Here is a 15,596-nt window from a genome sequence, read left to right on the forward strand (position 1 = left end):
TTTCAGGTCTAAAAAACCCAGACTCCATTTTTTGAGTTTTTTAACATACTGAAGAAATAGAACTAGAGCTCAATTAGCTTGCCGTTTAAATCCAATTAATTGCCTTAATATTTGAGGATGAAATTAGATATAGTAGTAAATATAGATTATACACTCTTAAATGTCTTAAAATAAACTCTTAAATGATTGAGACAATTTAACCCAACTTCAACCAAAAGTAATAATGGGAGCTTTTAATTTAATAAAACAAACCAGAATTTGAAATGTAATAATCATTTTATAGTAAGGGGGGGGGGGGAAGTATATCTCTTAACCTCAGTTTACCTCCTTGAACTCAGGGATAAGTAACTTGTATGTTCACTGAGACTCAGCTCAAGCAAATATAGGACCAGGGAGAAAAGGCAAAAATTCTGCAAAAAAAGACTAAGTAAAAAGGGGGAATTCTATAGCTAAGATGACAGAGTTAGGAAGACCAGAGTTAAAATTTGACCTTAGATAGTTATTAACTGTGATCCTAGGCAAATCACTTGATCAGTTTGCCTCAGTTTCCTCATCTTAAAATTGGTATAAATAATAGTGTCTACCTTCCGGGGCTGTTCTGAGACCCAAATGAGATAATATTTGTAAAGTACTTTATAAACAAAGCTTTTTAAAAATTATTATCATTTATTATTCTACCCAGCCAGTGCTAATTCACAATATGGAAAAAAAGGGCCACATCTGTCATGTAAGAAGCAGCACACTGCTGTACTTCTTTAAAATAAGTCAAATTATAAGTCTAAAGGTACTTTGTAGAATTAGGAATTTCTTAAAGTCCCAGAAATCTCTTTAAGATCTCTTTAAGATGTAAACCTCTTTAAGAGGTTTACAACTTCACATAAATGATTATATGACATGAGTCCAGTTCTTATGGGAATTTCTCAGTCACTAGAACCTTTTTTTTTTTAATAAAGAGATAATAAACATAGGCACCCTTTGCCAAAGAGAGAATTAATCATCATTGCTCTGGAGTCTAAATAGTCTTTAAGTAAAATGACTTTCATGTGCTTCTAAGTTATATTTTAAAATTTTGCAAATTGATACAAACCATCATTCTGAGACAAAAGTACTTAAACCTGGAGTCTGTGTTTGATAACTAATTCAATATAATTGGTTTTCCTTGTACTCTTTTGTATTTTATTTTGTACATTAAAAAAACAAACAAAAAAAAACTTCTGAGTATACATCTATCAGCTTCACCAGACTACAGAAGGAGACTATCACACAATCTTTGCTTTGGGAGAGGCAATGTGTAGCTACACTGGGAAGACAACTTGATTTGGAATCAGATCTAGGTTCAAATTCTGTTCCTGCCACTTAATAATTAACCCAATCTTTCTGGACTTCAGTTTCCTGATCTGTAAAGCAAGATAGAAATCTTAGTCCTAAAACTAATCCCCAAAATACATTCTTCTGAAAACAACAATTTTTTTTTCTAATCAGACATAGAATGATAGTTTTACAAACCCATTCATATTACTTTTTAAATTTAGAATATTTCCTTTGTTTGGTTTTACATATCTAGGAATGATAATGTGATTAAGCCACAGACTAAAATACCAAAACTTAGATTCTAAATATAACATTAAATTTCCATGTCAGCACAGGCAAATTACTTAACCTGCTTATCTTTGTGTTGTAACAAAAAATCTGAATCAAAAGCAGCTTTTTAAAACACAAAAGTTATGAAATATAAATTTCCTAGAGTTTCACAAAATTCACCAAATCATACACCTTGGTGTTGCAGAGATCAGACAGCCTCAATTAACTGGGACAGAGACATGAAAAAAGCTCCGAGTGTCAAGAACAAAGACTATCACAAAACCTAAAACTTTACCTCCAAGTAGAGTAATAAAGTCACCTTCAGAGCATATTCTTCAGAGTATATTCAATCTCAATTATGTATAAATTAAAGTTACCTAATCACCTCTGATACTAGTGATCTGTCTAGTTTCCCCTGTGGTGCTTTCTAGGACATAGGAATACACTAGACTAGTACTGTGAGTTCAACAATAATAATGTAGCCCACTTAAGATGGGACAAGCATACCTCAGTATGAACATGAGTCAAATTATGAGTACAGGTCCATCATTTTTGGTGTAAGGAACTAGACTAGACCTGTGATTGCACAGAAATGGGGAACCTCCCAATGAAGAAACTTCCTTTGAGTGCAGGTTGGGAATCTTCTCTTTGATTTAGTCTTAAAGAGTTGCTTAGAGTACTTGGAGGTAAGGTGACTTAACCAGAGACACACAACCCTAAAAGAAAGTTAAACATTGTGATGGTGGATAGGAAGCTAAAGACTGGAGATGTATTTCACAAGAAATCTCACATAACTCAAGGAGATATTTTTTGAGGAAAATAAAAACAGTTTATTACTCTTGCTCTAAATTTCCAAATGCGGTGGCTTTTTCACAGTCCTCATCCTTGACCTCTTCATAGAACTTGACATATTGCCTGGATCTTCTTTCCTGCATACCCTCTCCTTTCTGGGCCCTCATGACTAATAATTATGAGGTAGCTGGGGGTACATTTGATAGAATTCTGGGCATGGAATCATGAAGATCTGAGTTTAAATCCACCCCAGATGCTTATTGGTTGTGTGACCCTGGGCAAATCACTTAATCTCTGCCTCAGTTCCCCAACTGTAAAATGGAGCTGATAATTGCATTTATCATACAGGATTGTTAGAAGGAGCAAATGAAATGAAATATTTGTAAGAGCACTTATCAATTATCACTTGATGCCCCGTGAGGAAATGGCTGAGGGGCTTAGATGTCACTGTCTTCAGTCAGCCCCACTTGTAGATGGTTTCTAGGCCTCTTCCTCAATGAGGATTTAGTGGCAGGCCTTGGTCAAGGCCTTACCACAGTGGGAAAGATCTCAGGTGCCCTTTGTGAGACTAGGCCCTAGTTTTTGAGGTAACTCTTCCTAATATTATTGAAGGGCCCACACAAGTATCTGACTGCTACAGAGGGGCTTATTATTGGAGTTTAGGTGAACTGGATGAGGGGAGTGGAATTAGGTGGCCCTACCAATATCCTACACTGTAATCTGATGGGCCTGTAACAGTGCCCAGCAATTGTCTCTGACCCTTCCCAACTTAATATTCCCTTTCTATAACTTAATCATTAATTTGTCCTAGGAAAAATATGTAGAAAATAGTTCAGGAAGGCAGGGAAAGTCAAAGGAGGTGTGTCCTCCTTTGAGAGTCCAAACAGCGCCCCCCTTAAGGGACTGAGAGGTCTTTCTTCAGGTTGAGGGAAATAATAGTATATTTGGTGGGAGATCAGCAACAAGCTTGGAGAAAGAAGCAGGGTCCTCTTGGGTGGCTTCAGTCATCCTTCAGCCCCCCAAACTGGTCCTGACAGCTTCAGGTCCCAAGTCAGAAGACCCAGAGGTTTCTCAGAATTTCCTTGGAACCGTTTGTCCTCCCAGAAGTCTTTGTTCCTCAACTACCACTCAACTTCTTTTAGTCTTCATCTTCAGAATTCCAAATCTCCCTGCCTCCATCCTTACAACTGGCATTCCCTGCTGCAAAATGGAAATAATGGGGGAGAAGATAGCCATAAAGCACTTTGCAATGTTTAAAGCTTTTATAGAAATACTTACTACTATTATTATAAAAGGAAATATTAAAGTCCCAAATGTGGCAGCAGTGGCAATATGGGGAGACATCTTAAGCACATTCTTCATCCTTTCTAAGTTTCTGACCACGCTTTCTACACAAATTCTAAATATGATCCTGTGATATTCAGGTCCTCAACAACTCCCACCTGAATCTTCCATAGCCTGCTAACGGGTGTCCTTCCAGGCTACCCCTTCTTTAATCTTTCTACTGCACAGCTGCCAAAGTAATTTTTCTCAGTCACAAATCTAACTGCGTTATTCTTCTGGAGAGTCTTCGATGGCTCCCTGTAGGCTAAAACTACAAATTCTTCAGCTTGGCACTTGGAATGCCCAATCTTGCTCCAGTCTGCCATCTTGGACTTAACATTCTTCAGTGCCTACTCCATATTCCCCTACTTCCAATTCCCAGACCTTATCCTAACAACCCCTATTACTCTGCCTTTGCTCTGGCCACCCTCCCATGCTTGAAGCAATGTACTCTTTCACTTACATTAGAATTTGTCGTTTCCCTCCAAGTTTATAAAATAACATTTTATATTTTATAAATTTAGCTCGGGTAACTTGTTGAAAGAAAGCTTCCCAATTTTTCCCCTTCCCAGTTGAGTGCTTCCTTTCTCCTCTGTTAAGAGAGTTTTTATTAATTTCTCCTTTTTATATTTAAGAGGAAAAAGAGCAAAAATATTTTTCAGTGGGAGACCCTCTGCTGTGTAGACTGGCAGAGACCCCCTGTGGTGCCAGTTGGCAGTTGGTGACAGAAGGGTGTGGCTGAGTGTGGTTTGTAAGTTGCAGACCTTGGATAGAAGCTTTTGGTCTCTGTGTCCCCTGGGGAGGAGCAGCAATTTCTGGCTCTCTCTCTCTGAGACTGGGAGTTTTTTCTAAGGCCTTAATAGCCTTATTGAGTATCGATTAACTCGGGTAGATAAGGTAAATAGATAGTGGTTTCTTATCAAATAGAGTTAGCAGTGAGAGCAGGCATATGCTTTGGCCTAGCAGAAGATACTGCACTCTGAAGCAGATAGATAGATAGAAAAATCTAGTTGGGATTGGGATCTTGGGTATAGTTATAAGATTACTTTCACTTTCCTCCTCCCTATTTCCTATCCATATTTCCTAATAATAAACTAAGTGTTTTGCATTTAATAAACTGGCTTTTGTTCAAACTCCTACTCCCCAAAATGTAACCCCTCCCACCACAAAGTGAATATATGTTTCTGGATGATAAAGACAATTTTTCCTATCTGTCTTCTGTTCACAACACCTGCCAGGTGCTTAAAAGCTTATTTGTTGGCTTGATGAAGTTATTATTTCAAGCTAATTTCTTCAGATTTACCCTGCTTCCTATCACTCAACCTAACCCTTTCTTTTTAGAAAAGTGCCGGGTAAACATTTATGAAACAGAGCTGACAGAGGCACCTTGATGGTCTTTTCAATTCTTCATCGGCCAAGTTAATTTTAGTAGAGTGTACATTGAAACAGCTGGGGATGGTGGGGGAGAGGGCAAGGCTCCAAAAACGCACTTTCCTTTGAAAGTGTTAATCTAACCTAAAACAACACTGTCTAGCTTCCCACAATACTAGTGTAACAAAGTTGCTTATTTTTACCATTTGGCAGGGCTCCTAATGGGTAAGAGCCATAAATGTCTTAATGATCAGCTCTTCCCCAGCTTCCCCTACCTCAGCCAAAGAAATGTATCCAGGACACACTTTTAATTTCCATTATTAACATTTTTTCCATCACTTTGGTGAATGTAGACAAACAAAACAATAAACCCACTCTCGATTTGTAGCCATTATCCATTTCAGAAGTGCGGCAAGGGGGTGTTAAGATGCCAAAGGGAAGACATTAAATTTTTGCCATTTTCCATACATAAAGAGGACTCAGTTTGGGTATTTAATAATCCAGCCAGTGGGAATACAAAAGTCTAATTTGTTTCAGTGAAATGAGATGCCACCATTTTTATAAGTTTGGAGTATCATAAAGCCACAAGCCCAAAACTGGTTCAGTAGTTATTTCTTTGTGCCCCTACTATATATGTGTATGAAGAAGTTATGCAGAAGTTGTGACAGACCCCCAAGAACCCTAAAATATTGAGGTGAAGACAAGATTTACATCTGAACCCTGGGGGAAAACCCCCTAAGATTTAATCATCTGACTATTACACAAAGTTAGGTATTTTAAAACTTCTTTTTTCTTGTGTTCAAGAATTTTTTGGGAGAGGTGGGAGTAGAAATCAGACCTTTCCTGATTTCTAACTTGGCATATGTCCACTGCTGTAAAAATAGCTGGTTTGAAAGGAATTGCAAGTTTTTAAAGAAAAGAGCAATATTCTTTCAGAACTCCCGTTTCTTCAGAATTTATAAAGGGGCAAAGCTATCAAAGGACTAAATTCAAGTCCTAGACTTTGTTTTCAAAGGATCATGTTTTACAGATGAGGGAACTGAGGCACAGAGAGGTAAAGTGACTTGTCCAAGGTCACAAAGATATTGGGCATCCTCTCCAGGACTGCTAGTTCTCTGATCCCCAATTTTTCCTATCTGTCTTCTGTTCACAACATCTACCAAGAGCTTGAAAATCTAGCACTCTTACCACTGTACCAGCTTGTCTTCTTTTAGATAGGTATTTCCACTGCAAATGGCATTAAGATCAAGTATAAGGAGCTCAGGAAGTGGTACTTCTGTGGCCTCTAGTCTTCAAACCCTGAGAACTTAAAATCCACAGAAAAGAGGCTGAGGTTGCTTCTTTTTCCAAGTATAATTTGTTGCTAGTCAAATAATGAATAAGGAAAGATTGAGCATAAACTTTTAAAAAATTAAAATGTTTGATTTAAAACAGAGGTTGTTAACCATTTTTGTCACAAACCCTTTGACATCTGGGGAAGTGAACAGACTCTCAAAATAATGTTTAAAGATACTTTGTGCATTTGAAGAAGGCATAAAATAAAATATACACAATTACAGAGGAAATCGATTCTGCTGAAATAGCAAAGAAAAAAAATTAAAACACCTTCATAGCCCCTAGATTCAGGACCCTGGTACTAGAAACAACACAATTCAGCATCAGTACCAGTGCAGGAGGTGCGTGAAGTACTTGCTATGTCAGTCCACGTGGGACTCCCTAAATCTGGCTCACAGGCAGGAGTGAGGGATATGTCCAGACTCTCAGCCATCCTTCTGCAAAGGAGACTGATTCTAGGTGCCAAGACTCAGCCATGTTCTTGCTCTCTGGTCTTTTTTTGTTCAGTTAACATTATTTTCTTGGCCCTATCTGGCCTCCTAGCATATTCAGTGTTCTCTCCATACACACATTAATTCCCCCAGTTAAAGTGTGTACTAGTCATTAAAATGTTAGCAGATGTTTTAAAGAGTGATGCCTAAAAGGAATATTTGCATTTTAGCACAAAAACTCCTTTAAGAGAGAAAATAATGGCAGTGAAATGAAAGAATTATTTTTTTTTTTAAAAAAAGGATTGTTCTGTGGGTAGGAGGGGAATGGAGCCGCTGCACCCCATCCCAAAAAGGCAGGAGACAAGACTTTACCCTTTTAGGAGGGGGCCAGTATTGTATAATTGAAAATCTGTTACCCTAAAAAAAGAACTATTTCCTGGGAGCCCACTGACTTCCTGTAGACAGAGGATATTAGCGAGTGGGAGGTCCTCTTGGGCCTCTTTCTTGGGCTTGCAGCCAGCATGGTGGTGGTGGTAAGCTAAGCACAGGGATTTTAAATGGGCTAATCAGCCATGGGCACGTGGTCTTTTATTTTTGTATCCTCTTTATTCCTTGATTTCTAATGATCGTAATACATCTCCAAAAATAGAACATTTTTGTTATTGACATTAGTTTTAATTTTTAGTGTTGATAAAACGATAAGGATTTCAGTTATTCGAGGAAGTTCACAACAATACTTCCACATCTCTCTGTGGTCCCCTTTGTTCTACTAAGGCAATGCCAACAGAGAATGCCAAATTTTGGAAAGGTATTTTTAAAAATTTTCTTTATTTCTGTTAAAATTCTAAAAACAAGCTAGAAACCTATTGAAGGAGAAGTAGGGGCGGAGGAAGAGTGGTAGTTTTGGAGAAGTGTCTGCTCTCTCGTTTGTAACAGAGGAGAGGAAAACCAGGCCTCTCTGCCTTGGATCCAGAGAGTAGATTTTAAAGGGTTCAGGGGAAGGAGAGATGGTATCCCATGGAAGTATTCGACTCAGCCAGGGAAGGATAGGAAAGGAAGTTCAAAAACAAAACGGAAGACACACAGTGGAGCAATTAGTGTGAGAAAGGAGTTGCCTGACAAATCCAATGTGGACACAAGCTAAGTCACTAGCCAGTTTATATTGTTTTCTGTAGGTGTGTGCAAAAGATGCAAATGAAATCAAAACTGGCCTAGTACTATGAAAGGTCTATCGATATGATCTTTAAGGTTCTTTTTACCTCTAAAATCTATTAAGATTAAATCAGAACTAGTAGATCTAGTCTGCCACCTTTTTTTTTTTAATAAAAACTCTTATCTTCTATCTAATAATCAATACTGTGTATTGGTTCCAAGGCAGAAGAGTGGTAAGGGCAAGGCAGGGGGTTAAGTGACTTGCCCAGGGTCACACAGCTGAGAAAGGGTCTGAGGCTAGATTTGAACCCAGGACCTCCCGTCTCTGAGCTTGACTCTCAATCCACTGAACCACTTAGCTGCTCCCACTCTTTCCCTCTTGAAATTATTTTGTATATATATGTGAGCATATGTTGTATATCAACCACCCTGAGGTTTCCCCCACCCCCACCCCCAGCAAAATTGCACCAAGCTCAAGGGCAGAGACTTTTATATTCATATGCGTCCCCCTAGCACTTAGCATAGTATGTTATATATAACAGATGCTAAGTGAATGTTGAATTGAATTTGAAGAATCCACCAGACCTGAATCCAAACCCGTCCTTAGACACTTGGTACCTGTGTAGCTCTAGGCAAATCACTTAATCTGTTTACTACAGTTTCCTCAACTGAAAAATACTAACACCATCCACTTCACAGGGTTGTTGTGAGAGGATGAAGTAAAATATTTGTAAAGCACTTAGCACAGTTCTTGGCACATCCTCAGCACTCAATAAATGGTTGTTCCTTTCCTCTCACGTCCCAATTTTAAGTTGGAATCCCTCGTATCTCATAAGAAAGACTGCAAAAGAATGAAATATGGAGCCGTTTACTACCCAAAAGGTAGCCAAAATACCAGCAGTCACCAGCCCGTGTGCCTTTTTCACTTGCATAAGTACTCTAAGATTATCCCAGACAAAAACTGGAGCCGAGTTTTGTAGACAGTTTTCTATCACATCTTTGATTTCATTGATTGAAAATCAGAGACACAAGATTCCATTTGTATTCGTATATCTGAATTTGTAAACCAAAATAAAACCTCAAAGGTTCTTCTCAAATAAGGTTATCACTTACATGTCTTCAAATGTTTAAAAGGTTCTAGGATCCAACAAATACTGACACTGTGAGATATGAAACCAACAGGCAGATATTAAAGCATTTGCTAGGAACATGAAAGCATTCCTCTTTGAAATCCAAATAATTACCAACTGATGGCAGCCAAAGTTTTCTTTAATAGAGCATTATTATAATTGTTGTTATTGTTAGCATACTACAAAGACTTCCCAGTGAAGTCCATAGGCAGTTGCTTACTTTTCCAGTGTGGATAGTTAGACCAAAGTGAATCAAAACATATACATGTGTTTCACAGGAAACACTATGGGAGTAGAAACACAGAAGAAAAACAACTGCTTGACTACACGGGTCGAGGGGAGATGGCTGGGGATGTAGACTCTAAATGATCACCCTAGTGCAAACACCAACAACATGGAAATAGGTTCTGGTCAAGGACACATGTAATACCCAGTGGAATTGCACATCAGCTATGGGAAGGGTGGGGGGAGGGGAGAATATGATTCTTATAACCAAGGAATAATGTTCTAAATTGATTAAATAATTTAATTTAAAACAAAACTTAAATCTTATATAGATCTAGATTTCAGCAGCAAGCAGATCTAATTATATAGCATTTTGGAAATGGTTTTAAAGATAAAGAAAATAATCCCTACCCTCAGAAATCTTAGAAAAATTAATTGAACACACACATTCTTCTGGTGTTGTTATAGAACTGCAAATGAATGAATGAATGAATGATGGGCAAAAATAGGTTGGATATCAAAATGATGTGGATGAGGATGATACAATCTTTTAGATATATATGACTGCAAATGGTTAATGGATCAAGTATATTGCAAAAGCAAGTAGCACCAACAGATAGTACCATTTGGGACTTACCCATAACATTTATTAGTATCCTCAAGATATGAAGTGGATCTGCTATGGAAGACTTATGGAAAGATGGAGACAGGAATAACTGAATAAGATGAAGACAGACTGCCCTCTGTGTTAGAGGAAGCTCTAACACCAATAAGGTACATGGAAAGAACCAAACTCCTAGTATTATAGCCAATTCATCCTTAGGCAGTTTCTTCCATGGAGGGCTATTAGTACAGTACTGAATCTTGACTCTTTAGTATCATTCTCTGATCATGATGTCTGTTCTTTTTCCACAGTGCACATTATGGCTCAGAAAGGGAAATTGAAAGATATTTGAAATCAAAATACCTTTTTCCCACCCTAAACAGTTTGGGAGGCAATGTAATATAGTGGAAAGCATATGGGTAAGCACATGAACTGGGTTAAAATCTGAATTCATATATTGGCTATGGACAAATTATAATCTGTTTTCTCATTTATAAAACAACAATGTTGACTAGATGATCTCCAATGTATGTATTAACAGATGTAGTTATATTGTCAGCTATAGCATCAAATGGTAAATAGAGACTCCATCATAAAGACAAGAGGAAAGTTAAACAGACTTAAAACTGAGTTGAATCCTTCCTCAAAGAATGAATTTTATTGCATGTATCTAAAACATCAGCCATAACTATTCTGATACAAATACAAAATGCAATTAAAATAGACTATTTTTTAATATGTCATCTGGCAATTCGGTTGGGTGAGGAAATGCCTACTATTCAATGGACTATCACTCCAAGGGCAAAAATCATCTTGCAGTTTTTTTAGCAGCTCCAGGGCATCTTAAAGACAGTACTTTTATTTCCTCTGGGTATGAGTGGCAGTGATTGTAACCCGCTTTAAGTGGGAAGGAAATATATTTTGCCAAAACATTCCAGTGTCTGCCCCCACTACTTACACTTAAAGCTATGGTTATATATAATTTTTGGATTATCCTGGACATTATTTCCCACCATTAGCACAATAATCAAACATTGAGTGTAATTAGATTAATACCTAAGAATATTTAGCATGATTTTAAGAGCAATGGAAAAAACATGCTTAAATTCTGCCAACTTGTAACAAGAATTAGGAAGAGATGATGAAGCAAAAGCAAGTTATTTGAAAATGTAGGAAATAATTACAAAGCATAAATATAAAAGATAAGTTGCCAAGATTTGAACAGTTTTTGAAAGGCAAGCCCTCTCAAAATCCAAAGAGAAGACTTGTCCTTCCTAATGAAATCAAAATTGTTTTCATGTATTTATATTACATGAAAAGACCTGCTCTCTAATTAATCACAGAAGTATAAATGGATAACATGAATAAATATAAGAATTTTTCCATTAAAAATAAATACTCTTTTCCTGTACTAAGAAAAGAATTTTATACTTTGGAATCCATAAGAAAAATGCTGAAATTTTAATAGCTCTGTAAAGACCCCCCATGTTTGCCTAGTAGTGATACTATGCTTTTATGAGAGGAATGATCCAAGATAAAATCTGTATGTACAAAATGGTTTCAAAATGAGTAAATGAAAACCAGAATTTTTATTAAAAACAACAACAACAAAAAACACACAAAGCTGTGCTAGACCAACCTAATCTCTCTTTATTGAGGAGGTCAACAACCTTATTGACAAAGGTGGGGGTGGGGGTGAATATGGCTTTATTAAAGCTTTCAACTAAGTACCACAAATGTTTGATTTCTTATGTTAGCTAACCTGAGTATGAAATACAGGCATATATAAGTTGTATAAATCAGAAAAGGGCACTGAAAAGGGCATTGTAGATGATACCAGTAAGATATTTTGAGATTTTTTCTAATGTCTGTTTATCAATATTTAACAATGCTGTCAATGCTGTACTCCTGGTTGAGCTTATAACTAGATATCTTTATACTTTTAGTGCTTCAAATGTTTTACAAGTGGCTGATTAAAAGACAAATGGATGCAAAGAAAATTATGCAGTCTGATGGTTAGAGAAATGGAATGTATTATAACTGGGAGACCATATTAGTAATACTAAAAAGTGGAAATATTTATTTTGCCAAGAAATGTATGTAGTCCACAGGATCTCAAACTGGATCACTCAGAGGTGTTTCTCGTCATTATTACCATTCCCAGCAAGACAAGGGGAATGATCATAGTACAGGACTGTGGCAGGGTCACAGAAACTCTGCACCTCTCGATTCTTTGCATTTCCCCTCCATAGGGATGTATGCATTTAACAACTATTAAATTATCAAAATACAGAGGTTTAACTATAGCATATAGAGGAATATATTTTTTAAAAACACAACCATTATGGGCTGCTTTCAGGTATGACTTCCTATAAGTTGAAAAGTTTAAGGCTCATATATTTTGGAGATAGAATTTAAAGGCATTTTATTGCAGTATATATAACCTTAAGACTTAAAGACCTATGAGAACTAAGCCATTTCTTCCTTACTGGAAAATTGGAAAGAAGACCGAATCGAATCTTGCTATAAATATCAACTCCCCCTCCCCAATAAGAAACAGCAAGACAGGTTAACTTTATTCCCTCCTCTCTTTCTTAGAAGGTTAATTTTTGTTACCTGAAAAAAGTTGTCAAAATGCTTGAGTTTTGTTTGGGACAGGAGAGAGGGAAAACAGAAGGGTGGGGAAAGGAATGATTTAGCTGTAAAGACAATGAAAGAGTAATCATAATTTACCACCAACTCTCTTTCCCTGTTTCACTAAACTTACTGTCTTGTTAAGGTACTGATTTCTTCTAAAATTGCGGCCTTTCCCAAAACCCATGCTCCCTACTATGTAGCTATTAACTACTAGAATTGAAACGACTTCTATAGTTAACTGTCATTCACAGTGCATATCTCTTTCTTAGGGTTATCTCCTCATCCCCAGGAAGGTCAGCAATTGTAAAAGGTATCTTGAAACATGAAGTTGGGAGTTGTGGCCAGTGGAACAGGAAGCACTAGTTCACAGATAAGACCTGAATAAAAAGACAGAAGGTCTGTCCTTCAACAACAAATGTAATATTTCACATCCAAAGCCTAGTCAAGAGCTATGGAAACAATCTGCAAGGAAATAATGAGTGGAAATCTATTACTATTTTAGTTTAAATTTAACAAGTTGGACATTGATTTTCAATGGTGAGAGTTCCAAATGCTATTTGTTACAACACAATTGCTTTTCTGGCATAGAGCCCATCCTTCTGAGTTCAGCTTTATTTCTAACTGAAAAAAGATTATTGAAATCTTTTACCAGGTATGTGGGGTTTAAGCTATTGTTCCAAATTAATTACTACCTAGAATTTTCCTGTGCCAAATCTTTAATCTAAATCATTTGCCTTCCAGGAGAGGAGAATGAGACCCTGAAATGGAAGAGGCACCACACCAGAATTAGTAAAAATGATCATTCCTGGATCTGAAAGTTTAATTATTATTTCAATAATTTCCCACCATCTAATATATTTTCTTCCTACTCCCCAGAAAAATATAAATGAGGATTTTAATTGCACCTTACAATATAAATTAATTGGATATTCTTCCTCACAAAGGACTCAGTGCCCTACAAATTCCTATCAGTAAGAAATTTTCTGTACTGCAGATTGCAAATAATTCTGTGAACAAACAAAATATATAAGTAGGCCACATGACTTCCTAAGTTATAGTAGTAGGACATTGTTTCAGATCTTGTTCTTCCAAACTTCCACAAAACATTTCTATTACTTTTCTTAATGCTAAATTTAAATACAAAAAAAATGTGTTCCAGATAAGCAGTGTTAAACATTTTCAAAATTTTCATCCGATTCAACAATTTTTTAAAAATTGTGCAAAGTATGGTACATACACACACACACACACAAACACACATACACACACATATACACATATATGTGTGTGTATATATATATGTTCTCATAACTGAATCTTGGTTTAAAAAAATGCTTTTCCAGAGTGGGGAATTTAAATATTCACTAGATTTGAATGAGTACATTTGCATTCCATTACCACTTTTAAATGGATACACCAGCAATAGAAACATAATAGATCAATGAAACGATTCAACTGAATTTTCAATAAGTCTTTTTTGCAGACCCAACAATAAAACAAATTTGTTATTATGAACCTTTATTAAGTGGCTCACATTTCAGTAAAAATCACACTAAAAAGATTTATTTTAAAAAAGCTATTTACACTACAGTGCTGACACATTAAAATGGGAAAAAAAAATTGGTATAAATAAGCTCTATGTAAAAGCCTTGAATTGTCAAAAAGAATTCTGGCTCATCTTACAAAAAAAATATATATATATGTTAATGTCAGCTCTACTCTAAAACCTACAACTCAAATGATTTAAAGACTTCTTTATGTTAAACCTGCAGTGTTTACAGTGCATCTGGCCCTAAGTGCTTTGATACTTCACAGTTATGGACAGGCACTGAGGAATGTTACAAAGCTACATCAACTATTTTCTGTAACAGACATAAAAGCAAGGCATTGGCTTGCTTTTAGAATTTTATGAATCTTTACATTATTATGTCATTAAGTTTAAAAAAGAATAGAATTTAAAACTGTATGTACAAATTTAGCACAAAATGTCATCATCTTTTCTATCCAAACTTGGATGTGTTGAACTATGCTGCCTTGTGTCATCTAAACTTATATGACTCCCAGGGCACAATTTTTCTTTTAGATTTTTGCTACTATTTTCAAATTTAGAGTCCATGTCAATTTTAAATTCTGTAAATTCAACATGATCCAACTTTGCTTTAACATTCTGGCTGTCCAAATTATTAGGTGCCGTAGTTTTTTCAAGAATATTAATTTTCACGGTTTCCTCCTTAATTCTTACAGATGAAAAAGGTTCATGTTTAATCTGTTGAAATTCATATTTAGTAGGCAGTTTGTCTGGAAAATTGGAATCCGAGGTGGTTTTGCTTACAGTACAAATTATGCTGTCAGTATGAAGTCCTAGAACTGACGACATGTGATCTGTTGATGTGCCTACTTCCAAAGAATCTGCATTCTGAGAGACATCACCCTCTGAATGATACAGCTTGAGCCGAATATGCCATGCTAAACTGCATACAGCTGAAACAGTCTTGAACTGATGTACAACATTCCTTGGAATGAAGTAAATATCATTATCATATAACTGAATTCTGGCATAGCGAATGCCTTCTCTTCGAAGTTGATTAAGTTTTGCATCATCAACCCACTGGACACACTAAAGAAAAGGAAAAAGGGAACAAAATAAGAAATCTGTTCCATGAAGAAACTAGCTTGAGTAGAGTACAATAATATATAACACACCTGAGATAGTGGAGGTTCATGCAAATCTAATTGCATTCGTTGAACTACCTCCAAGAAATCTTCAGCATGAAAACAAATTACATCTTTGGTAATACGAGGCTGATCAGGCCTAGAAAAGAAAATTAGAGTTAAGAATTCACACTATATTGCTATTTAAAAATTTATCTTACATAAGATCTCCATTTAAGAATTAAACAAGCAAGGGGGCTCAATGGTCCATTTCAACTTAATCAGTCTTATAACTACTATTGACCAGCTACTAAAACTATAGCAAAACAAAGACATTACAGAGGTCATAGAATCCTGACAAGA

At 36.3% G+C, this 15,596-nt stretch overlaps 1 protein-coding gene across 1 annotated transcript in view; it reads right to left on the bottom strand.

Moving 5' to 3' along the window:
• Positions 1 to 11,514: 11,514 nt before the first annotated feature.
• Positions 11,515 to 15,596, bottom strand: part of RSBN1L (round spermatid basic protein 1 like) — a 111,685-nt gene continuing 107,603 nt past the window's right edge. Inside the window, exons 7-8 of the mRNA XM_001370926.4 lie at positions 15,285 to 15,393; positions 11,515 to 15,198 (exon numbers count right to left, since the gene is read on the bottom strand). Of these exons, the coding sequence (XP_001370963.1) occupies positions 14,557 to 15,198; positions 15,285 to 15,393 (751 nt within the window). The 3' untranslated portion in view covers positions 11,515 to 14,556. The remainder of the gene's footprint in view (positions 15,199 to 15,284; positions 15,394 to 15,596) is intronic.

Source organism: Monodelphis domestica, chromosome 5, assembly GCF_027887165.1.
Source record: "Monodelphis domestica isolate mMonDom1 chromosome 5, mMonDom1.pri, whole genome shotgun sequence".
In the NCBI taxonomy this organism is placed as follows: Eukaryota; Metazoa; Chordata; class Mammalia; order Didelphimorphia; family Didelphidae; genus Monodelphis; species Monodelphis domestica.